Source organism: Humulus lupulus, chromosome 1, assembly GCF_963169125.1.
Source record: "Humulus lupulus chromosome 1, drHumLupu1.1, whole genome shotgun sequence".
In the NCBI taxonomy this organism is placed as follows: domain Eukaryota; kingdom Viridiplantae; phylum Streptophyta; class Magnoliopsida; order Rosales; family Cannabaceae; genus Humulus; species Humulus lupulus.
The window spans coordinates 225,594,422-225,617,872 of NC_084793.1; the positions used below are offsets into that span (position 1 = coordinate 225,594,422).

The following is a 23,451-nucleotide window of genomic DNA, read 5'->3' on the forward strand; positions in this document are numbered from 1 at the left end:
GGACTAAGGTTCAAGTCTCCAATAAATTATACAATACAAGGAAGATCCCAAGGAGATCAATAAAGAAGGAGAAAAAAAAATTTAGGGTCCCAGGTGGTCGGCCTATGCTTGGGCCGACCACCCTAGACCCTGGATCCCTGGAAATCGCCCAGGGAGTGTGGTGGTCAACCTATGATGGAAACCCTAAGGTGGTCGGCCCATGATGGGGTATGTAAGCCTGGAAGTCGCACAAGGCAAGAGAAATGCAAGGGAAGTCCTAGAGGCGGTCGACCCATGATGGAAACCCTAGGGGTGGTAGGCCCCTGATGGAATTTACATCCCTAGAAATCGCCTATGCCTTGAACTGAAACCCTAAAAATTGCCTAACTCTAATGTTTATAATCTTGGAAATCGCCAGGCTAAGGGAACTTAAGGGTGGTCGGCCTAGGGTTTTACAAGCCTGAAAATCTCCAGGCTAGTGAATCTCAAAGAGTGGTCAACCTAGGTCAGATTTTTACAAACCTGGAAATCACCAGGGGCATGAAGGTGGTCGGCCTAGGGTTTTACAAGCCTGAAATCGCCTATGCTAGGGTTTGGAACCCTAGAAATCATCCAGGCTAGGGAAATCATAAACTTGATTCAAACAAGTCAATTATTTTGGATCAAAATAAAATATAACAAGGAGATTCAGACAGATTCCTCAAAGATTCAAAGTATTTCTTCTAAATCTAAGCACATTTAAATTAAATGATGTAAATATTAGGAGAAAACACTTACCCAAGTAAAGATCTGAGTTTTATGAAGAATTGAATAAATCACGTTTGGAGAACCCTACAGCTTAGGCGCACAAAGCAAAGAACTGAGAAATGAATACCCTACTTATAGCCTCTCAGGCTAACCATATAATTTTAGGAATTCAAAATCCTTGAAAAATATTTGGTATGGTTAAAAATTCAAATTCCTTGAAAAATATCTGGTAATTTTAGGAATTCAAATTCCTTGAAAAATATTTTGTATTTTTAGGAATTAATATCCTTGAAAATATATTATATTATATTTTTAGGACTTCAAAACTCCTTGAAAAATATATTATATTTTTAGGACTTAAAATTTCCTTGAAAAATATACTAGATTTTTAGGAAATTAATTTTCCTTGAAAAATCTTATTATTTTTAGGAATTACAATTATCCTTGAAAAATTCGTGCTGAGCAAATTATCGATAGTTAATAAAAGTACTACGTAATGTCCTGAGGGACTTTGCTGTTAAAGTACTGCTACGATATGTTTCTTGGGCTAGTTGAAGCTTACCGTAGTGTTGAACACATTACGATAAACTTGGGGGGAAAATGGTATCCCTCAAAAATCCACAAATGACGTGGTGAATGAGAAAGTGGCACGTGGCATCACAAATCAGGGAAAAAAGATGAAGTATTGAAAAAAGACCAATGAGAAAAAAAGATAGGTCCAGGACCTATAGAAAGTCAACCAGGCCTAAACTCCCATAGGGGTGGTCGGCCTGGCATTGGCCCCCTAGGGGTGGTCGGCCTAAGCATGCCCAAGAACCCCTTGGGGTAGTCGACCCACCCTATCCTTCATAGGGTGGATATCCTACACTCCCAAAGACACTTCATTGGGTAAAACTCACCCTCGTTCAAACTAGAGATCAACAAGCCTAGCACTTAGTAGATCAACAGGTCTAGCACCCAGAAAATCACAAGCCTAGCACCCAAGCTCTAAAGGGTCGTCGAGCCTAGCACCTAAGTCTCATAGACCAACCAAGACTTAGCATTTTCTCAAAGGTCTCAATCGTGCATTATCAACCACGATCCAGAGAAGACAACAGGAAGACCCACAATCTCATAATCATGGGAAGGTGGACACGTATCTTCACTCCCAATGATCATGTACCAAACTACGATCCCACTCTTACTGATCATGTAACAACCCCTGGGTACTATAAATAAAGGACCCAGGGCTTCGTTTCAAAGGACTCTTTTTCTAGACTTTTTGGATCGATCTTTTGGACGAACTTGTGATGAGTGAACTCTGAGTTGATCTTTGTAATTTTCTATTGAGTGATTAAATACTAAGTTGATTAGGTTCTTACTGTTCAAAAGAATAGGGCTGAACCACTATAAAATTTCTATGTGTTTATATAAGATATTTGTACTCTGTCATATATTAGATTCATTCCGTTCAAAAGGTGTCGTATATTGTACATACGACCGTTGGCCAATTTCACAAGTTAACACTATGTATTTAGGTTTGAATTTTAAGGCTATGAGTTAGGAAAATGGAGAGAAACCCAGGAATTTATGGGTTTACGGCAGCGCGCCGCGATCCAGTTCATGGGCGACGCGGCCCGCGTGCCCCATAAGGCCCTGGAGGCTTGCTGACATGTGGGCGTGCCGCAGCCCTAGAGGGCAAGTCACTGTCCACCTCCCCCTGGGACAAGAGGCTAGTGCCTCTGACTTGGGGCGCACCGCGACCCTTAGGGCCAGGTCGCGGCCCGCCTAGGCAGCCATAACCAAGATTTGTTTTTAGGCTCGGGGACTTAAACCTAAGCGCTCGGGACGAATTCTACTACCCGGTTTAGTATAATTCGAGGTTCTGAAGGCTAATATTTTATTCTAAAATATTTAACTGGATTAGTTATTGATAGTTACCCATTGTCGCTTGTGACTAGGGTTACCATTAAGGCTCAGGATTAAGGGTCGTGCTCGGGACCGCTCCACATCCTTCGCTCAGGACTCGAGGTAAGAAAATTGCACCCATGTTGTGAATGGGACTCAGATCCCCTGTAAATGAACATATGTGTTCTGAAAATTGTATATCTGTTATTTGTGATGTGAAAGTATGGCCTAAGGGAGTCGGGGCTGATGTTGAGCGTACTGAACGCAGTTCGGCCTAGGCGAACCGAGATCAGCTAAGTAACCAGAGGGCTCGGCCAAAAACCGCCGACACCTAAATATTTGTATTATGATTGAATTATATGTGTTGGAAGTATATGTATACTATTGCCTAATTTATTTCTTATACTCTGTGTTGGTTGAACTAGTTGATTTTAGTTTATTATGCACATTTTGTTGTTATCTATGCTTGCTGAATGGTTTTCTTACTAAGCCTTGGCTCATGGGTGCTACGTGGTTCAGGTAAAGGCAAAGGAAAGCTGGACCATCCATGAGTTAGAGAGCTTTGGGGCGAGGTGTACAATGACAGTGCTCGACCGCCACGGTCGAGGGATTTACAAGGACTAGAGCCAAAAATTGTATTTTGCCATTTAGGCTGGCTACTGTTGTATCTATTTTTTAGGGTTGTAACCACCATGTAAACATTACTTTTGGGATCCCGTGTATCAAACTCTTATTCTAATGAAAATCAATCGCTTTACGATCAAAATCTGTTAACTCTAACCTGTCAGTTGACTTTAGAAACACATTTATGCTCAAACGAATTTATTAGCAAGTCTCGCACTATCTTAAACACATAGTGTTATAGTCTTGGTTATCCATGGCATTACAGGGTTGCATTTAAATCATGGGCCTAAGCTATTGGGCTTGGCCCGTAAATAATACATTACAACATTATAATAACACAAATATAGTTGTATTTTGATAAATGACGACTTTGTACTCATTTGCTAATTCTGTTAGCGTAGATAGTCTGTCAAGAACGAACATACATGAACTTAACAAGGGTTAGCAATCAGGTTGCAATCAGGCATCTCTGTTAGCATTCCTCATGCAACTATAAACGAATAGGAGCAAGAGTGTGCTACTAGGCGACCAGAATCCTCTTATTAGCGTGTGATGGCTTGCCTTGTGCGAACAAATGTAGAAGAAACTTTCTTGTACGAATAGAGGTAGAAGAACTTGCCTTGTGCGAACAGAAGTAAAATAACTTCTCTGTTAGCACACGTAGCACACGATGACGTGATATAAGCGAACATGCACACCATACTTGCTTATTACCGCATGCATGCCTAATTTGCGAGAACAAGCATGCTATAAGTTATGCTCATCTTTCCTTTGAAGGAAACAAATAGTAGGTTCGGGGTCATCAATACTGCTATTCTTTGACACGTCATCATCCCAAAAAATGGGTATAACAAAAATAACATTGATATTTATTGGTCATAGCTTTTTACATAGGTGAAGAAATTAGTCGTCATGTTCATAATAGAATGTGTTGTTTTAATGTTATGAGCATGTTTAACAATATATTTTATGTCTATTTTTTTCTTGGTTATAATTAAAAATAAATGACAAATGAAAAAAATATCGGTTGATGGAATTTCACTAGAAAATAACCTTTGAGTAGTGTATTTAATTCAAACTTAGTTCGACACATATTTGAACATTATTCAAACTTGATTCCAACATAATCCAAATTTAATTCTAACAAGCTAATTCAAACTATATTTTGAACTAGGTTTAATCTTTTTTTTTTTCATTTGTTTCACCACAAAATAATTGAAAAATTAGTTAGAACTAATTAAATAAAAAAGGTTATTCTATTCGCACCCACTTTTTATTCTTTCATAACAAGTGTTTCTAATTATATATTTGTTATAAATTTACATAAATATCCTTACTATTCATTCAACAATAAAATTATACTTCTTCACATATACTTTTAACACAAACTAAATAAATTATAAATGTTAATTTTTTTTACAAAGTCAAACATATTGTAATTTAGTAATCTTTTATAAGGTAAATTATTTATTTTTTAATTTGGAAAATTTGTAGCGAAAATCAATGTGTAGTCAAAAAGGTTGCACTTAAATCATTAAGTTTTTTTTTTTTTTTTGCTGAAAAACTAGTAAGTAGTCTAAAAGGTTCCACTTAAGTCAACAAATATTTTTTTAAGGCAAAAATCAAATAGTAGTTTGAGATGTTGCACTTAAATCACTAAGTAGTATTTTAGTTACAAAAAATCATATTTTATAATAATTTTTTCTTAATTTTAATTAATTATTAAAAACCTAAAAAAATATATAATTCTAGTATTGAAAAGTTATTTTAAATCTGTTTTTAAAATAAAAATAATTTTAAAGTTTTAACATGAAAAAATTATTTAATTTTAATTAAACTAAGTTTTGATTCAATTTATGTTGTATAATTTTTTAATGTTAGAAATTTTATATTATTTTTTTATTTTTAAAGTAGATTTTAAATAATTTTTCAAAGTTAGTAATGTATTTTTTTAGACTTTTATTAATTAATTAAAATTAAGATAAAATTAGTGTAAAATATGAATTTTACAACAAAAAGACTACTTAGTTACTTAAATGCAACATTTGAGACTATATTTGCTGCCAGAAAACTATATAGTGACTTAAGTGCAACATTTTAGACTACTTACTGATTTTTGTTGCTAAAAAATCTTCATAGTGATTTATGTGCAACTTTTTATATTACTTACTGATTTTTTCCGCTAAAAAATTTATTTAGTGATTTATGTGCAACTTTTTAAACAACTTACTTATTTTTGCCGCAAATTTCCTTTTTAATTTTATTGTTATTTTTTCTTATTTTGTGTTTAAGAGAATATAAATTAAATTTTGTAATTGATTTTTCTTTTAAAATATGGAGATGTGTCAATTTTTCTTTATTATTAATAAATGTAGAAAGATTTTGTTTTTTTTTTTAAATATCTTTATAAAAAGGGTAATTCTATACTGTTGACGCGGTTCTTCGCCAACAGATAATTATACGAATAAACGGGATGGATTAGTGCTAAATAGTGAACCGTAATATGAAAACATTTAAACTCCAAACTGGCGAAATTAGTATTATAGGAAAGTTATCACTCCTTTCCTTTTAGGTGGTTCGAAGGTTAAAATCCCTCTAGTCCACCAGTCAATATTATTGATATCTCGAGTATTTTTTTACAGAGTGTTTCTTTACAGCGAAAAAATGCCAACCCCTTGCAACGCCCAGAGTCTCAGTATTTATAGGGAGAGGATACATGGGCGTTGGTAAAGGGGGCCATCCCGTGACCTTCTCACCCATCATTTCATCTCTGTGACACTGATGATTAATTCCTAAAACCTGACAATGAGGTGTTGTCTAATCAATAGGTAAGGGGAGATAATGGGCCGCATGGCCCAAACCAGTCGTGGGGTGCCTGAACACGCACGTTTATGTTGTGTGTCCGAGAATTCAGGAATGGAATAGACACCTGATGTCTGATATGTGCACGTTTACATTGCGTGGTAGCCTTTACAAGGATTCGAGTGTCAGACTGCGTTGCATCTCGAGCTCGATGTAGCGCCAGCTCGTGATATCCATACTGCAGACCCACTGCCTTCGAGTAGACTGCTAACTCCCTGTTCAGCTTCGGGCTAGGGAAGTGGAGACTTGTAACAGCAGCTCCATGTGACGATTTACACGTGGCGAACTGAATTATGCCCTTTTCCAGCTCGCTAATAACTCGCAGATATTTAGGGCGTACATTTGCCCCCTAAGCCCTTGCTCGTGACACATGACGTCATCTGTGACCACAGCGGGGGTTTTAGGTTTTTCTTTCGACTCTTCATGTCCCATCCACTGCACAGGTATCGGACACGTGGAGCACCGTGGTTGGCGACGGTCCGTCTTCCGATAATTACATTAAATGGCCTAGCCTATCTTCGGTCTTCGTTCCGCCTCTCGAGTCATGACCCTCGTATCTCGCATTAATGCGATCAAACGGTCCTCGTTCCTTTGCCTCTTACGTATATATAAGGTTGGCCACCTTTCGCATGAGCCACCTTTTATTTGAAAATTTTCTTCTCACCTTCTCTCTTCTTCAACCTCAGAAGCCTTTCTTCTCTCGATTACCGTCCCAGAGATCCCTACGCTCTCGCCACAAGAGTTTTTTCGCAACTCTAGTGCTAAAGGCATCACTAGGACTCTGACTCCTACACTCTTTGTGACTTTCACACGGCAAAAACACTGTAAGTCCTCTACCTGTTGCACTTTTTGATATTTCTGTTTCTTTGTTAGGTTAACTTCTTTCTTAGTCGCACACTGTAGGTTGTTTTTGGCTGGTGTTTTGTGCGTAGGTTTTTATCCTAGGGGTATCGATAATATGAGAACATATTTAGGAATGTGATGTATAGGACAAGATAATTTCTGGGTAACTTTTCTAGGTAGTTTTTCTGGGTAACTTTTCTGAAATGCCTGTTTGGAGAGGGGAAGGCGATAGGTTTTTTGGGGTGCAAAACCGGGTAGCTTAGGGGTCACGCTTCCTAGGCAGTTTTGCTTTTTGAAACTTTCCCTCCAAGGAAAACATTATCCTAACCCTCCTGACACACAGATCCCGAGAAATCGGGGATCCGTTGGAAACATAGGCGCGTGATCACAGCATCACGTGGCCTCATGCACCGTGAGCTAAGATTACCTCAACCCGTGTACAAAAATCACTTCTCGCGCTAGATTCCCTTTTCTATTTTTAGGCCTTCTATCTAAATTTTCTTCATCTTTGTCCGCTAGGCGACCAGATGGGGCCCAGGAAGAACATGCCCAAAAAGAGCGCCGCCGGTTCATCATCCCAGCAGGCCAGAAAGGGGAAGGAGATAGTTGTTGAATCTCCTATCCCCCACTTTGGCCCCACCATGGAGAAAGAGGTCGAGGTGGGACCTGATGCCTTCTTCGAGGCCGAGAGGATAGTCTCGAAGGTTACGACCCAAGGGAGGGTCAACAAGATCTTGCTGTCCCACAACATCGAGATTGGGATAGGTGCTCTTATTGTCCGACCTCCCTTCGAGGGCGAGAGGAGCTGCACACCTCTCAATGAGGAGTTTGTGGCCTGGAGTGACGAACACCTCAAGGGGGGCCTTCCTTCCCTTGGACCAGTCTTTCGCGGACTTTCTGAATTACGTGAGGCTGGCTCCCTTCCAACTGCCCCCGAATTCATACCGTCTGCTGGTGGGGCTCAGGTACCTCTTCTTGAAGCATGAATGGGAGGTCCCTACACCAGCAGACATCCTTTACTTTTTCTACCTCAAAGCCAGCCCGGATCAATGGGGGCGAGGCGACGGGTTCTATTACTTGACCCGTTTTCCCAACTTTGCTGCAGTCATCGAGCTGCCCAGCCACCCCAACGACTTCAAGGACCAGTTCTGTAATGCCCCGGATTCCCTATTATGGTTAATGGCTGGATTAGTAGGCCGGGAGGGCCATAACTGTTTAATTATGCCATTAAATGTGTTTATGCATGTTTATGAGAATTATATTATAATATGATGTTAAATGCATGCATGTGAGTCCACATTTGTTTACAGGGGTGTTTTGGTAATTTGGCCCGTTGAGGGTATAATTGAATATTTGTTTGCGTGTTAATGATATATTGTGAGACCACATTATAATGTGGATTGGTTCGAGTATTTCGACATGAGACGATCTTTAATTATGATTTATCGGTTTGGTCATAACAGGTTTGAGCTCGGGGCTCGGGGTGAGTCTCAGGGTGATATTAATGATTATAGCGTTACCGGGGATTTTAGGGTAACGGGATATGAATTATTGGTGTTTGAGGATATTGAGATTAGCGGGAATTAGGAAGCGTTAATTATGATTAACGGGTTAAGCGAGAAGTACCAATTTTACCCCTAGAATAGCTTGAGAAGCTATAGATGACTCAAGGGCAATTTGGTCATTTTAGGGAGGATATATGTGACTTAAGTGGCTGTAGAAGGTGGTAGACTTAAGCAGAACAAAACAGAGAATTTGCCTCTTCCTTTCCCGTACACCATCTTCTTCATCATTCCTTTGAGGTTTTGAGCTCTAGGTGTGGATTCAACCAAGGGAAATTTAAAGGCTGGGTTGGTGCACTTGTTTTAGCTTGTGTGGGAGGTTCAAAAAAGGTTTCAAGGTGAGTTTTGGTCATTTATCACAGCTGGTGCTCTGTTTTACTTTTGGTTTTCAGTTCATGATTTTAATGTGGGAAGTGAGAATCAAAGGGGGTTTTAGTGTTGGTTTGATTGGGATTTGATGAGAGTGAGCTAAGGGTGTTATTTGGGGGTTTAATTATATGTTTGGAGGAGGTTTAGAGATGGTTTGAGGGGCTGGTTTGAGAGGAGGGAGCACAGGGGAAAAAACTTGTTCGTGTTTGGTCGGTTGCTGGTTTGGGCTGGGCGCCGCGGCGTGGCTGTGGTGCACCGCGGCCCTTGGCGTCTGGCAGGGGGAGTCCCTCTCTGTTTGAGGGCGCGTCGTGGCGCAGCAGGGGAGGGCCGCGGCCCTTAAGGCCAATTTTGCCAAAATGTGGTTTTTAGCTTGGGGATTCAAACCTTAGGCCTCGGGGTTGGACCTAGTACCCGGTTGGGTAGTATTTGATGTCTCGGGGCTGGGATTTGGTTTGGGAACCCTCAGTTATCATTTTTATTGTTGAATTCTATAATTTGGTTATGACCTGGTGACCATCAAGGAATTTAAAGGTTGATCGTTCTCAGGGGTCGTTCGTATAATAATTCTCACTCGAACCAGAGGTAAGAAAACAGTGTATGAATACAGTTGCACCCTGTATAGGTATATGAAATGCATGGTTCGATATTGGAGCATGTTGGTTGATATATGTGGACATGGATTGCATATTAAATGCTAGTGAACACTGATTACTTGTTTATGGCACTGACTAGTCAGGGACCAACTCTAAAGTCGATGAACACGCATTGAATGGCTCCATGGCATTAATGCGGGACCGACCCTAAGGTCGAAGAACATATAAGCGCTTGCCTGGTCTAAGACCAGATGTACTCAGCCAAGGTATATGACCCCGGTGACTGATTGTCACATGGCTAGGGGACGTTGTCCATAGTTACGACTCTAGAGTCGAGAGGAAGGTTATGTTGGTGACCAATCACCATGCACCTGTCCTGAACAAACTTATGAAAGAATCACTTATCGATTAAGCCCTGGTGACCCTATCGTCACATGGCTAGAGGGAGCGATGCTCATTATTGTGACTTTTGGCTATTGTCACCTATTTTTTGGATTGTTAGTCCTGTATGGTTATTATGATCGTTGTTGATATTATATCATGCTTTATTGTGTTTTCTTGCTGGACCTTGGCTCATGGGTGCTATGTGGTGCAGGTAAAGGAAAGGAAAAGCTTAACTAACCCTGAGTGGAGAGCTTGGGCGATGTGGTGTACATACTGGGCCGCTTGACCGCCACGATCAAGGAGTTCTCAGAGGGACTAGGGGTTTACCCTATTTTTGCCGCTTAGGCCAGCGGGGATTGTAAATTTGAAACTGTAGCGACTCTTTTGTATTATGGACATCTTGTAAACATTTTAAAAGGCTCATGAGCAGTTTATTTACGTAATGAAATGCACCCTTTCCTTTTTTTTGGTTTCACCTTAACCTGATAATAGTACTTAGATCACGTTTTTAACCAAAGGACTCGGGTAGCGAGTCAAATTTCCGGTTCACTGTTCACCGTAACTGTTCTGGGGTAACCAGGGCGTTACAAGTTCTTCATGTCGATGGGGTTTCTCAACTGCGAACACCACTACTTCAACCATCCTCGTAAGTTCTTTCTATCCTCAGCTCGAAAAATCATCACTGATTTGCTTCTTTCCATGTGTATTGACTTGAATACCATCATGCAACTATTTTTGTGAGGACGGCTAAATCAGTGACCCTCAGGGGTCAATATGAGACCTTGGCGGGGCTCCCATCAAGCGAAAAAGACTACCTCTAGCTCGTGTCTGATGAGACAATGCCGAAGTGTAAGTTAATTTCTCTGGGTCAGAACCTGGCCTTGAGGAGGCCGCGGGCCGTCCCAGCAGCTCGCGAACTGGCGCCCATCCCCGAGGGGGGTGCTGCGATGAACGACGAGTAGGACGAGGAAGACGAGGTTCCGCTCGTGCGTCGGAAGTAGGCCCTCGAGGTTGCCCAGGGCCCTGACGCGGATCGGATCCAGTCCGGGGCAACAGCCGGCCCCTCCGGCCAAGGTAACCCATACCTGTTTAGGGACTTAGACAGGGTTACCGTAGACCTTCGGATCGCTAGGTTTAACCCAAGCCAGCTCGTACATCGTTACCATGATGACCCAGACCTTAACGTAACCCTGCTCCAGTGTGTAGATCAACTGGTGCTACCCTATGACATGAGTCGCCCTAGGGGCATGGTAGCAGTAGACAACACCCTGGCTTTTAGGTCGGCCTTTTTCGAGGAGTATGGGACCAACCTTAGGTCGTGGCCCTCCCTCCTGGAAGGTGTAGTAGCTCTGGGGCTTAGGCAGTATGTAGAGGAGTCCAGTGCTGTGGCTGATCCAGACCCCGAGCCCCCTCTCATTCGCGAAGTTACAAACCTAGAGTCCCCCATAGAAGCTCTGCGGCCGGAGGTCATGGCAATAGATTCCTCCTCCAGCTCTGAGGGTAGGACCTTTTTAATATACCCTTAGATTTTTCTCATAATCGAATAACCTTACATGTGTCCTAACGTTCCCTTCTTTTTTGTTTCAGGTGAAGAGATGGCACAGCCCAGATACAACGTCCTGCGGTCCATCTTCCACGGGGGGAATCCTCCTTCCGGATCGCTCGGGCCCCTGGTCAAGAAGCCTCGGTTTACCAAGAAGACTCCTCCCGGGCCCGTCAGCAAGTCTCCCGCTAAGGGGAAGAGTCAGGGCCCCGCAGTAGTGGAGAACATGCCTCCACCTCCTCCGCGACCTCCTGTCCCTGCTCAGGATCAGGAGACACCAACTGGAACCCCGCCAGCTCCTATTACCATCGTGCGTATACCGGTTAACACTCAGGCTCTGGAGAAACTCCCCGAGGCCTTCTGAGGGACGGTCTACGAGACTGCGAGCTATACGGTGGAGCATTACTACAACGCCACCCTGAGGGACTTGCGGGAGATCGAGACGAGGAGCCCCGAGAATGTCATGGCGTCTTCGCTGGGGATGAACCTCATGGTAAGGTTGCCTAATTAACTTAGTCAATTTTTTCTGCTTTCCCTTTAGCACATGCCTTACTATATTTTCATTTGCAGGTGGCTCTGGCTCTACACCGCAGCATAGCTCGGTCCAGGGCCAGGTTTGACGAGATCAAGGGCGAGTTCCAGACCGCTCAGGGCGCTCTCGCGTCTGCACTACAGCAGGAGCGAGACGCCAAGGCTGCCTTGACAGCTGTCAAGGAAAGCGAAAAGGCCACGCAGGTCGCGCTGGCCGCTGCGAAGGCCGATCTGGAAGCCGCGCAGGGGGCCCTGGCCGCGGCGAAAACCGATCTTGAGGCTACACAGGCCGGCTTGGCTACTGCAAAGGCAGAGCTTGAATAATCCAAGGCCGCCCTTGTCGCAGAGAGGGCATCTTCCATCTCTTCCATGGATGCCATGCTCTATCACTGCTGGGCCTTCAACCAGGACGGCGATTTCTCCTTCTTGGCGCCAGAGGTGTGGGTGCCCTTCCTCGAGAAGTTCAAGGCTCGCCTTCAATAGGAGACTCCCTCTGAGACCGAGGAAACTTCCGCTGTAGGCGAGCAAGAGATTGAAGGGGTGACCTCCACGGAACGGCCTGGGGGGGCCTAGAAATTTTGTTTTTGTTTGTAATTTTTTACCATGAGGTTTCTCTCCTCGAGACAATGGGTTTTTCTGAGTTTTCATTTTAATCTACTTTTACCATTACTGTTATTCACTTTTAGTGCATTTGGTAAAAACTTAGTGTGTTAATTTATTATTGATATTTCGTGCTTTTTAAGAAAAACATCGACTGATCAATTTAAATCAACTTCTAAGTTTAGGACCTGGTTATTTCCAGGATATTGATTTTGAAAAACTTAGTTCGCGTTAATTCTTTATTAATATCTCGTTCTTTTTAAGAAAAACATATATTAATCAATTTGAATCAACTTCTAAGTTTAGGACCTGGTTGCATCCAGGACATTGATTTTGAAAAACTTAGTTCGCGTTAATTCTTTATTGATATCTCGTGCTTTTTAAGAAAAACATCGATTAATCAATTTGAATTAACTTCTAAGTTTAGGACCTGGTTATTTCCAGGATATTGATTTTGAAAAACTTAGTTCGCGTTAATTCTTTATTGATATCTCGTGCTTTTTAAGAAAAACATCGCTTAACCAATTTGAATCAACTTCTAAGTTTAGGACCTGGTTGCATCCAGGACATTGATTTTGAAAAACTTAGTTCGCGTTAATTCTTTATTGATATCTCGTGCTTTTTAAAAAAAACAGCGCTTAATCAATTTGAATCAACTTCTAAGTTTAGGACCTGGTTGTATCCAAGACATTGAGTTTGAAAAACTTAGTTCGCGTTAATTCAATTCATTATTGATATCTCGTGCTTTTTAAGAAAAACATCACTTAATCAATTTGAATCAACTTCTAAGTTTAGGACCTGGTTGCATCCAGGACATTGATTTTGAAAAACTTAGTTCGCATTAATTCTTTATTGATATCTCGTGCTTTTTAAGAAAAACATCGATTAATTAATTTGAATTAACTTCTAAGTTTAAGACCTGGTTATATCCAGGATATATGCCCCCCAAGTAACCAAGAAAGGACCTTTCGTGGTTACTTGAAACGTGCTTTTTTAACATTACATCCACAAACATATACGATAAAACGAAAATACTATCTCTCATTATTTAATAAACAAAGGTGGCTTTTCTAATTACGCCTTACAAAAGTATTACTGATAATATTTCTTCAGGTGTATAGCATTCCAAGTCCGTGGGACCGCTTCTCCATTAAGCCGAGCTAGCTTAAAGGTTCCTTCTTTCACAACCTCTGTTATTTGATAGGGGCCTTCCCAGTTTGGTCCCAACACTCCGTCCTTGGGATCCTTACCAGCTAAAAAGACTCTTCTGAGCACCAAGTCGCCTACGCTAAAGATGTGTTTCTTGACCTTTGAGTTGAAATAACGAGTGATCTTCTGTTGATAATGCGCGAGCTGCAGCTGTGAAGCTTCTCATTTTTTGTCAATTAGGTCGAGGGACGCGCAGAGAAATTTGTCGTTCCAGTCTTGGTCAAATGTCTGGACTCTATGCGAGGCTACCTTTACTTCGACAGGAAGGACAGCCTCACTCCCGAAAGCCAGGGAGAAAGGAGTGTGACCCATAGAAGTTCGGTGTGAGGTCCGGTATGACCACAGTACCTAGGGGAGTTGTTCGGGCCAAACTCCCTTGGCTTCATCCAGCCTCTTCTTAAGGCTTGCTTTTAGCGTCTTGTTCATAGCCTCGACCTGCCCATTAGCTTGGGGGTAGGCCACGGAGGAGAAGCTTTTAACTATGTCGTGCCTCTCACAAAATTCGATGAAGAGATCGCTATCGAACTGTGTTCCGTTGTCCGACACGATCTTCTTTGGCAGTCCGAATCGACAGATAATACTCTTAACCATAAAGTCGAGGACCCTCTTTGAAGTGATCGTTGCCAGGGGCTCTGCCTCTGCCCACTTTGTGAAGTATTCTATAGCCACTACAGCATAGCGAACTCCTCCCTTTCCCGTGGGAAGGGCACCCACCAAATCAATCCCCCAGACCACGAACGGCCACGGGGAAGAGATCATCTGCAGCTCGACTGGAGGGGCTCGGGCGACCGTGGCGAACCGCTGGCACCTGTTGCAACTTTTGACATAAGAGATCGAGTCTTTTGAAAGAGTGGGCCAATAATACCCTTGCCTTAACACCTTTAAGGCCAGGGATTGCCCCCCAGCGTGATCTCCGCAAAAGGCCTCATGCACCTCTTGCAAAATGGTCTTCGCCTCGCCTGGCAGAACACACCGTAGAAGAGGTAAAGAGAGGCCACGCTGGTACAATATCCCGTCTATCACTACATACCTCGGAGCCTGGTAAAGTACCCTCCTTGCATCATTTCGCTCCTCGGGTAACTTCCCTGTTGTGAGGTACTCGAGTATAGGAGTCATCCAGGTCGGTCTGGTGTCGATCATCTCGACCTCCGCCCCGATTTCCTCTATGCTTGGTCTTTCCAAGAACTCTACCGGTACCAGCCCCAAAGTTTCTGCCTCCCCGGAGGTGGCGAGCTTTGCCAGGGCGTTAGCATTGGCATTCTGCTCCTGAGGTATCTACTCGATTAAGCCGTGCTCAAATGCGGATAGCTCTTTCTTTACCTTGGCCAAGTAAGCAGCCATCTTGGTTCCCCATGCTTGGTATTCTCCTAATACTTGGTTTACCACGAGCTGGGAATCGCTGTAGCACTGGACGGAGCTGGCCTTCAGCTCCTGGGCCACCCTTAGCCCAGCTAATAAAGCTTCGTATTCGGCCTCGTTGTTGGACGCTTTGAATCCGAATCGCAACACGGAGTTGAATCGATGTTCCTCCGGGGATACTAATATGATTCCAGCCCCGGAGCCGTTCTCGTTAGACGAGCCATCTACGAATAATTTCCATGAGGCCCGAGCTGGTTCTTCCACTGGGTCTTCTCAGAATCCTGTGCATTCTGCCAAGAAATCTGCTAGGGTTTGGCTTTTTATAGCAGTTCGCGGTGCGTACAGTATCTCAAATTGGCTGAGCTCGATAGCCCATTTCAACAGACGTCCCGATGCTTCAGGTTTCTGCAAAACCTGCCTTAAAGGCTGATCGGTTATGACGTGTATTGAATGGGACTGGAAATACGGTCTGAGCTTTCGGGAGGCCGTAATAAGGCAGAAGGCCATCTTTTCCATCAACGGGTATCAGGATTCAGCTCCGAGAAGCCTCTTGCTGATGTAATAGACTAGCTTTTGAGACCGGTCTTCTTCTCGGACCAGCACGGCGCTAGCCGCATCTTCCGTGATAGCTAGGTAAAGGAAAAGAGGTTCTCCTGCTGTTGGTTTGGACAATACAGGCGGCTCGGCTAAATGTGCTTTCAGGTCGAGGAGGGCACGTTCGCACTCTTTGGTCCACTCGAATTTTTTATTTCCCCAGAGCAGGTTGTAGAATGGCAAACACTTGTCGGTAGATTTGGAAATAAACCGATTAAGGGCTACCACCCTTTCTGTCAGACTTTGAACGTCTTTTCACGACCGGGGTGAGAGCATCTCGAGTAGCGACCTGATCTTATCGGGGTTCGCCTCTATTCCTCTGGTATTGACAATGAAACCCATAAATTTTCCTGACGCAACCCCGAAAGTACACTTTTGGGGGTTTAGCCTCAAGCCATATTCTCTTAAAATCTTAAAGCATTCCTTCAGATCGGATACATGGTTATCAGCAGTTTTTTACTTGACCAACATGTCGTCAACATACACTTCAATATTTTTCCTGATCTGATTGGTAAACATCCTATTTACCAACCTCTGGTATGTAGCCCCTGCGTTTTTCAGCCCGAAAGGCATGATCTTGTAATAATAAACGTTAGTTAGGGTCATGAAGCTAGTGTGTTCTTGGTCCGCCGGATTCATGGCGATCTGATTATAGCCTGAGTACGCATCCATAAAAGACATGAGCTCGTGTCCTGCCATGGCATCTACCAATTGGTCAATCCTTGGCAAAGGGAAGAAATCTTTGGGGCAAGCTTTGTTTAGATCGGAAAAGTCGATGCAGGTCCGCCACTTCCCGTTGGGCTTCGGGACCAAAACAGGATTGGTGACCCAAATCGGGTACTTTGCCTCGCGGATAAAGCCACACTTTAAGAGTCGGGCTACTTCCTCCTCTAGGGCCTCAGCTCGGGTTGTGCCCAGGCGCCTTTGTTTATGGGACTTTGCAGGCACGTTCTTATCCAAGTGGAGGGTGTGCGTGATGACGCTCGGGCTGATCCCTACCATGTATCCATGAGACCAGGCGAACACATCTAGATTTTCTTGTAGAAACCTAATCAGCTTCGCCTTCCTTTCGCTACACGGGTTTTTCCCGAGCTTTACCACCTTCGAGGGGTCTTATGGGTCGATATTCACCTCCTTGAGCTCTTCGATGGCCTCGAGCTCGGATCTATCCTCGCCTATTCTGGGGTCGATATCATTATTTAAGACGATACTCTCCCCCTAGCACTCTGAGATTTTCTTATCTCCGGAGTAAATCCTACTTCCTGAGAATTCTCGTCCCCGCCCTGGATGGTCATCGTCTGCTGCCCGGGTCGTGACTTTCCCTTCATGGAAATGCTATAGCATTCCCTGGCAGCGAGCTGATCACCTCGGACCGTGCATATCCCCGTGGAAGAGGGGAATTTTATTGTGAGGTGGCGGATGGAGGTTACGGCCTCAAATGCTATCAATGTAGGTCGTCCCAAAATGGCGTTGTATGCGGCGGGACAATTGATGACCACGAATACGAGGAGTTTATAGACAGTCCAGGGCCCCTCTCCCAGGGTAATTACCAGCTCAATTGTCCCTATTGCAGCTGATCCTTCTCCGGAAAATCCATACAGCATCATGGAGGTGGCTTTCAACTCGGTGACAGATAAATCCATCTTTTCCAGCGTAGACTGGAACAGTAGGTTCTTCGAACTCCCATTATCGACCAGTATCCTCCTAACTCTCCGGTTGGCGAGTTGGGCGGTTATGACCAGAGGGTCATTATGGGGGAACTGGACGTGACTAGCGTCTTCCTCGGTGAATATGATTGGTTGCCTCTCCAGTCGTTGCTGTTTGGGTAGATGCTGCTATGGGACGAACTCCACTCCGTTATGAGCCTTCAACTCATTGACATATCTCTTCTGGGCACCCCTTCTTGTGCCGGCCAGATGGGGGCCTCCGGAGATCGTGGATATCTCTCCTCCTACCACAGGAGGAAGGGTGTCCTGATTTATCCAGGGCCCGGGCTGACTTACCGGAGCTTCTGGAGCCGGTTGACCGGCGAGAACTCTATTCCGCGCATATTGAACCAAGGGTCCGGCTCTAATGAGAGTCTCGATCTCATCCTTCAAATGCCTACAATCGTTAGTGTTGTGGCCAATGTCGTTGTGGAATCGAAAAAACATGGAGGGGTCCCTCTTGGCCTTCTGGTGCTTCAAAGGCTCCGGCTTTTTCCAGGGAAGGCGGGCAGAGTTTGCTAGGAAAATCTTCTCCCTATTGTTTGTGAGTTCGGTGTAAGTCGCGTAGACTGGCTTAAATTTTTCCACGGGCTTGTTCTTCTTTGGGCCGTTCCGGTCGCCCTCGCTGCTCCCTTTTCTCTTGCCTCCACCCAATTGGTTATTCTATGTAACGGTTTGAGTCATTTTTACGACATCCGTTCCCACTCCAACGGGCTGATCAGGGGCTTGGCTGGTTCTCGCGATCGATGCTCACGCCTCTTCCAGGTTTATCCATCCATGGGCCTTGTTTAGGAATTCGTCTACGATGCTGACACCTTTTCTCTGTATCTCTTTCCATAGTCTGCCTCCAACGAGGATTCCAGTCCTCAAGGCCATAAGCTTGGAACTATCGTCCGCGTCCCTGGCTTGGGCCGCGACGTTTGCGAACTTGCTCAGGTAAGCTTTCAAAGGTTCCTCAGGCTGCTGCTTCACATTTACCAGGGTGTCGGCTTTGATGCGGGCAGCCTGAGAAGCTCAGAATGCCCTCTTGAAGTCAGTAGAAAAGGTCTTCCACGAGCTGATGGACTGTTTTTTATTCTGCTTGAACCATTGCCTGGCCGGCCTAGTCAAGGTGGAAGGAAATATCAAACACCTTAGCTCAGGGTAGATGTTGTGGGCCATCATCAGGGTGTTGAACATACCCAAATGATCTGACGGGTCTCCATCTCCATTAAACTTGGACAAGTGGGGCATACAGAAACCAGGTGGATATGTCGTGGCTGCTATGCTAGGGGCGAAGAGCTCGAGTTCGTCCCCCGAGTCATACTCATCTTTTTCCTTTTCCGATAAGAGCTTCTTCATCAGCTCCTCCATCTGAGCTAGACGCTCTAGGGTTTGGTCCTTACTTCCTTGGTTGTTCTGGGGCTATTCAACAGCTCTAGTTCCATTGTAAGAATTAGGTGGGTTATTGTCCCTCCAAGCTTGAGCTTGGTTAGGTGGGACATTCCCACTGTCACGTACTTCCGACAGACCCTCCCCTCGGTGAGCATGACTACCATTTCTAGTCGGATCTCCTCTCTATGAGTTGAGGCGATCTCGAAGGTCGGCCCTCGGGGTGGCCCACCCCGAGGGCTTTGAGCCGAACTCAAACGATGGCGCAGGTCTTCACCGGACATGCCACTTCGATGACTCCCGGTCCAGTAACTTCCGTTTGAAAATCTCGGAGTCCGCTGCTGAGGTTGAGGATCCGGGACTCCCCTGTGCGCTCTGCTGCGACGGGAAGGACCGGCGGAAGGAGGATTTCTCCTGCTACTCCCATGAGCCGGAATGTCCCGGACTGGACAGGGAGGAGATGGGTATCTTATGGGCGACGGGGGATGCCTAACTGGTGATGCGATTCTAGTCCCGTCTGGGCGGATCAAGCTAGGTCGCGGCCACTCCACTCTACCATTCCTCGCGTCCTGCGCTCGGCGGTCTAACTGTGGTGCAGGATGGCTGGCCGGAGCAGGCTGTCTCGCGAGCCCTCCCCAGATCTCCTCCGCGAGCTGCCTCGGGCCCTTCTGGGTGCGTTCGAAGGTGGAATCGAGCTAGGAGTTGAGGTTCTGACTGACCGGCTGGGCCTGGACCGGTTATCCCGGCGGGACCTATGAGTCTCACTATGCCTCTTTCCGACGTTAGCGTCGGTTGTAATAGGGGGTAACCGGGCCAAGACCTCTTTGATTTGCTTGTTTTCTTTTGACAACTGACTTCTCAACTGTGCGTTCTCCATCTATATCGCCGTGTAGAAATCCGGGTTCGGATTTGGCGGCCGGGGTGCCGAACTTCCGGTGTCGCCCTGGCCCATTGGCTGCTTTCCCGGTCGTTGCTGGATCTCGGGGTTTTGTTCATCGGATATGGCGGCATGGTGGGCCTCCTGCCCATCATGTTGATCCGCTTCATTACCATGCCTCGAACGAGTAACCACCATGGTTAGGTTTTCTGCAATAGCACCAATCTAAATCCTCTCAATGAAAGCACCAAACTGTTGACGCGGTTCTTCGCCAACAGATAATTATACGAATAAACGGGATGGATTAGTGCTAAATAGTGAACCGTAATATGAAAATATTTAAACTCCAAACTGGCGAAATTAGTATTGTAGGAAGGTTATCACTCCTTTCCTTTTAGGTGGTTCGAAGGTTAAAATCCCTCTAGTCCACCAGTCAATATTATTGATATCTCGAGTATTTTTTTACAGAGTGTTTCTTTACAGCGAAAAAATGCCAACCCCTTGCAACGCCCAGAGTCTCAGTATTTATAGGGAGAGGATACATGGGCGTTGGTAAAGGGGGCCATCCCGTGACCTTCTCACCCATCATTTCATCTCTGTGACACTGATGATTAATTCCTAAAACCTGACAATGAGGTGTTGTCTAATCAATAGGTAAGGGGAGATAATGGGCCGCATGGCCCAAACCAGTCGTGGGGTGCCTGAACACGCACGTTTATGCTGCGTGTCCGAGAATTCAGGAATGGAATAGACACGTGATGTCTGATATGTACACGTTTACATTGCGTGGTAGCCTTTACAAGGATTCGAGTGTCAGACTACGCTGCACCTCGAGCTCGATGTAGCGCCAGCTCGTGATATCCATACTGCTGACCCACTGCCTTTGAGTAGACTGCTAACTCTCTGTTCAGCTTCGGACTAGGGAGGTGGAGACTCGTAACAGCAGCTCCGGGTGGACGATTTACATGTGGCGGATTGAATTATGCCATTTTCCAGCTCGCTAATAACTCGCGGATATTTAAGGCGTACATATATTAAATAAAAATTAATTTCTTTTAAAATATGGAGATGTATCAATTTTTCTTTATTATTATTAAATGTTGAAATATTTTGTTTTTTTAAAAGAAATACCTTTATAAAAGGGTTTTATTTAGTAATTGGTGTGAAAATACATTTTTATATTTTATGAGCAGTATAATTAGAAAGGGTGCGAGGAGAGAAAAAAAGTCGGTGCTGGCAGAAGCATACTTATTAGGAGAGCATGCTGATAGAAGCAAACACGATCACTTATTAGGAGAATAAAATGATGAGAGAGAAACTTTTCTAACCTAATATACTTCTAAATATTAGGAGCATTTTAGTTATTTTTTTTTAGTCATAATTCAGCATATATGGATAAAGGCTCTAATTACCTTTACCAATGGCTAAAACAAGGGGTTGAAAACTGCAATTGATTGAATATTACATCAATCATCAACGGTCAAAATAACAGGCAAGCACCCAATAACTGAGTGCTCTATAGTATCTCAACCATGTTTGAAGTTTTCTTATGTGGATCTCCTACATTGAAGAAGTTAATCCCACGTTGCATGTTAACTGTAAGATAAACCATAAATAAAATATAGTTCAAAGGCTAATCCATTATTCCTCTCATTATTTCTTCTTCTTGTTTTAAAAAGTCATGGACAAAACTAGCAAAAGAAGAGTCTTGTTTATTTTCTGGTTCATAACAATCTCCATTCTAATCACTCTAACGAAAGGAGAAAGTCTAGATTTTGTTCATAAACAGGAAGATATCAAACAATCTTTCACAAAGATACTACGAAGCACAATTTCTTTGCTGAAGACTTTTCATCAGAATACATGGGAGAAAATCAAAACTCTCATGCAAGAAATTCAGTTTCAATACTTCCCACCAAACTTAGAGTATGGTTTTTCATCTTCTTTTTATATATACATATTTGTTTGTCGTTTGATGTGTTTTTGATGTCGTTTCCAGCTTTAAAGGTGTAAATGAAGCAAATGCAAGGGGTGGTGCTGGAGGCAAGATGACGAAAGCAGTAGGGAGGAGTTTTGGCACAAGCAAAGAGACAGTTGAGGAGACTGCTAAATCGGCTGCTGAAGTTGTGGATAAAACAATGGTCAAGACAGCCAAGAAAGTAAAAGAAAGTGTCTCTGATGAAGAATCTGCTGCAGAGCTTTGATTGATTTTGCTTTTGGGATTGTAAAGGATAGGCAGTGGTTTGTCTGTGCCTGCCATAGTCTCTGTAGAGTTTTCTCAAACTGTCATCACTTTTTGTTTTTTTTTTTTTAAAATCTCTATTGCCTATAAAAGAGTAAGAAAAAACTGCAGATATTTGTGATTCATATTGAGAAGTGAGGTAGTCTTGCTTATTCATTTTAGTTGTTTTAGACAAATTTCATTTTTACATCACATGTTTTTGTCAAAGTATGGCTTTAAGTATCTCAAGTTTTTATATTTCTAATACAATATGAACAATAATCAAGTTGAACTCTTAGATAAGATGTTGGAATTCAATAGCCATGATGTTTATAAATAAAACAGGGAACATAAAAACGATGATCAAGTTAGACAATCTAGTCTAGGCACAAAGGCACATATCAGCTATGACTTGTCAACGAAATTTAAACTCAAATATCAATTTAGAGATATCCCAGTTGCAGTCTGCAATACCTTGATGGAGACTTTTAACAACAGCTTGGAATTCCCCTCTAGCAAAAGGAGGGTCAAGTTAAGAGAAAGAATGAGCTCAATAGCTATCCGAGCAGCGCTACCTTCACCTATCAGTGGGGAAGTTAGGCCACACTTAGATTCAATCTAATTGAGTCACGGCAGATAGTAGCAATAACCACAATATCATCATGAACAGCTGCATTAGAGTTAATCTTACACTAACCATCAAGTGGGGAGATCCAAGGGTGCTGTTCAGAGGAATCAATTAAAGGACACAAGGTAGAGATGAAGCTCTTAAAACAGAAAAGGAGGAATTTTAAGCAGTCCTAACAACACTGAAGGCAAGACCATAAAGCCATTGATGTAATTTCAACTTAAAAGATCACAGATGATGCTCAGCATATACTAGATAGGAATCGCAGAAAGGTTTTGTGGAGATATCAGCCCATCTTTCCAGCAAGAACAAGATAGTGGGGAGATATTTTGATTCCCCTAACATTTTATGATCTCCAAGCAACCGTTCACTAAACAACATTACAAGGAGAAATGGCAGAACTTTCCCATAATTATTGTACTTGTCTAGTTTTGTGTTAAACTATTACTATATAAAAATAGTTATTTTGCTATGTTTCGTCCATTATTTTGAAGAATTACATAACTTAGTACATATTTTTACCTTACTGCAGCTACTGACTCCAACAATAAAAGGCTAACTTTGTCTATAATTAGAATTTGTACAAGGGTGCATAAACAAGGTTGATAATTGCAGTGGGATAAAAGATATTACTGAGTGACTCAAAATATGATGAGTCACACTGATCATCAGTAAAAGATATACAGACAAATCATATTACGAAAACTATTTTGGCAAAAATATTAGTAATAATTGAAGGAGTGATTTTGCAATGCATGATAATTTATGGGGGAACTGTCATTTGTCCGTAGAAACAAAGTTGCAGGAGAAGCAAGGCAGTGGATGCCTGGAGGATGGTTTGATGATCCTAGTTACAAATGTGATGATATCAACACCTTAATAAGAGGACAAAAGAAAGCAACATCTTTTAATTTTGCTAAGCACTTGAGATCAGCAAAATTAATGGAATCTGCTCCTAGTCA

The 23,451-nt window shown here is 43.3% G+C and overlaps 1 protein-coding gene across 1 annotated transcript; it reads left to right on the forward strand.

Moving 5' to 3' along the window:
- Positions 1 to 21,262: 21,262 nt before the first annotated feature.
- On the forward strand, positions 21,263 to 21,939 carry LOC133828261 (uncharacterized). Its single transcript, XM_062258852.1, has 2 exons — positions 21,263 to 21,566; positions 21,640 to 21,939. The coding sequence occupies exons 1-2, from the start codon at positions 21,322 to 21,324 to the stop codon at positions 21,842 to 21,844; spliced, it is 450 nt and encodes a 149-aa protein (XP_062114836.1). The 5' UTR covers positions 21,263 to 21,321; the 3' UTR covers positions 21,845 to 21,939.
- Positions 21,940 to 23,451: the final 1,512 nt, after the last annotated feature.

What these genes read in the sequence shown, in the direction of transcription:
- LOC133828261 (XM_062258852.1), top strand. Translation starts at nt 21,322, where the DNA reads ATGGACAAAACTAGCAAAAGAAGAGTCTTGTTTATTTTCTGGTTCATA. An exon ending in TACTTCCCACCAAACTTAGA is followed by an intron (nt 21,567 to 21,639) that starts GTATGGTTTTTC and finishes TGTCGTTTCCAG; the next exon opens with CTTTAAAGGTGTAAATGAAG.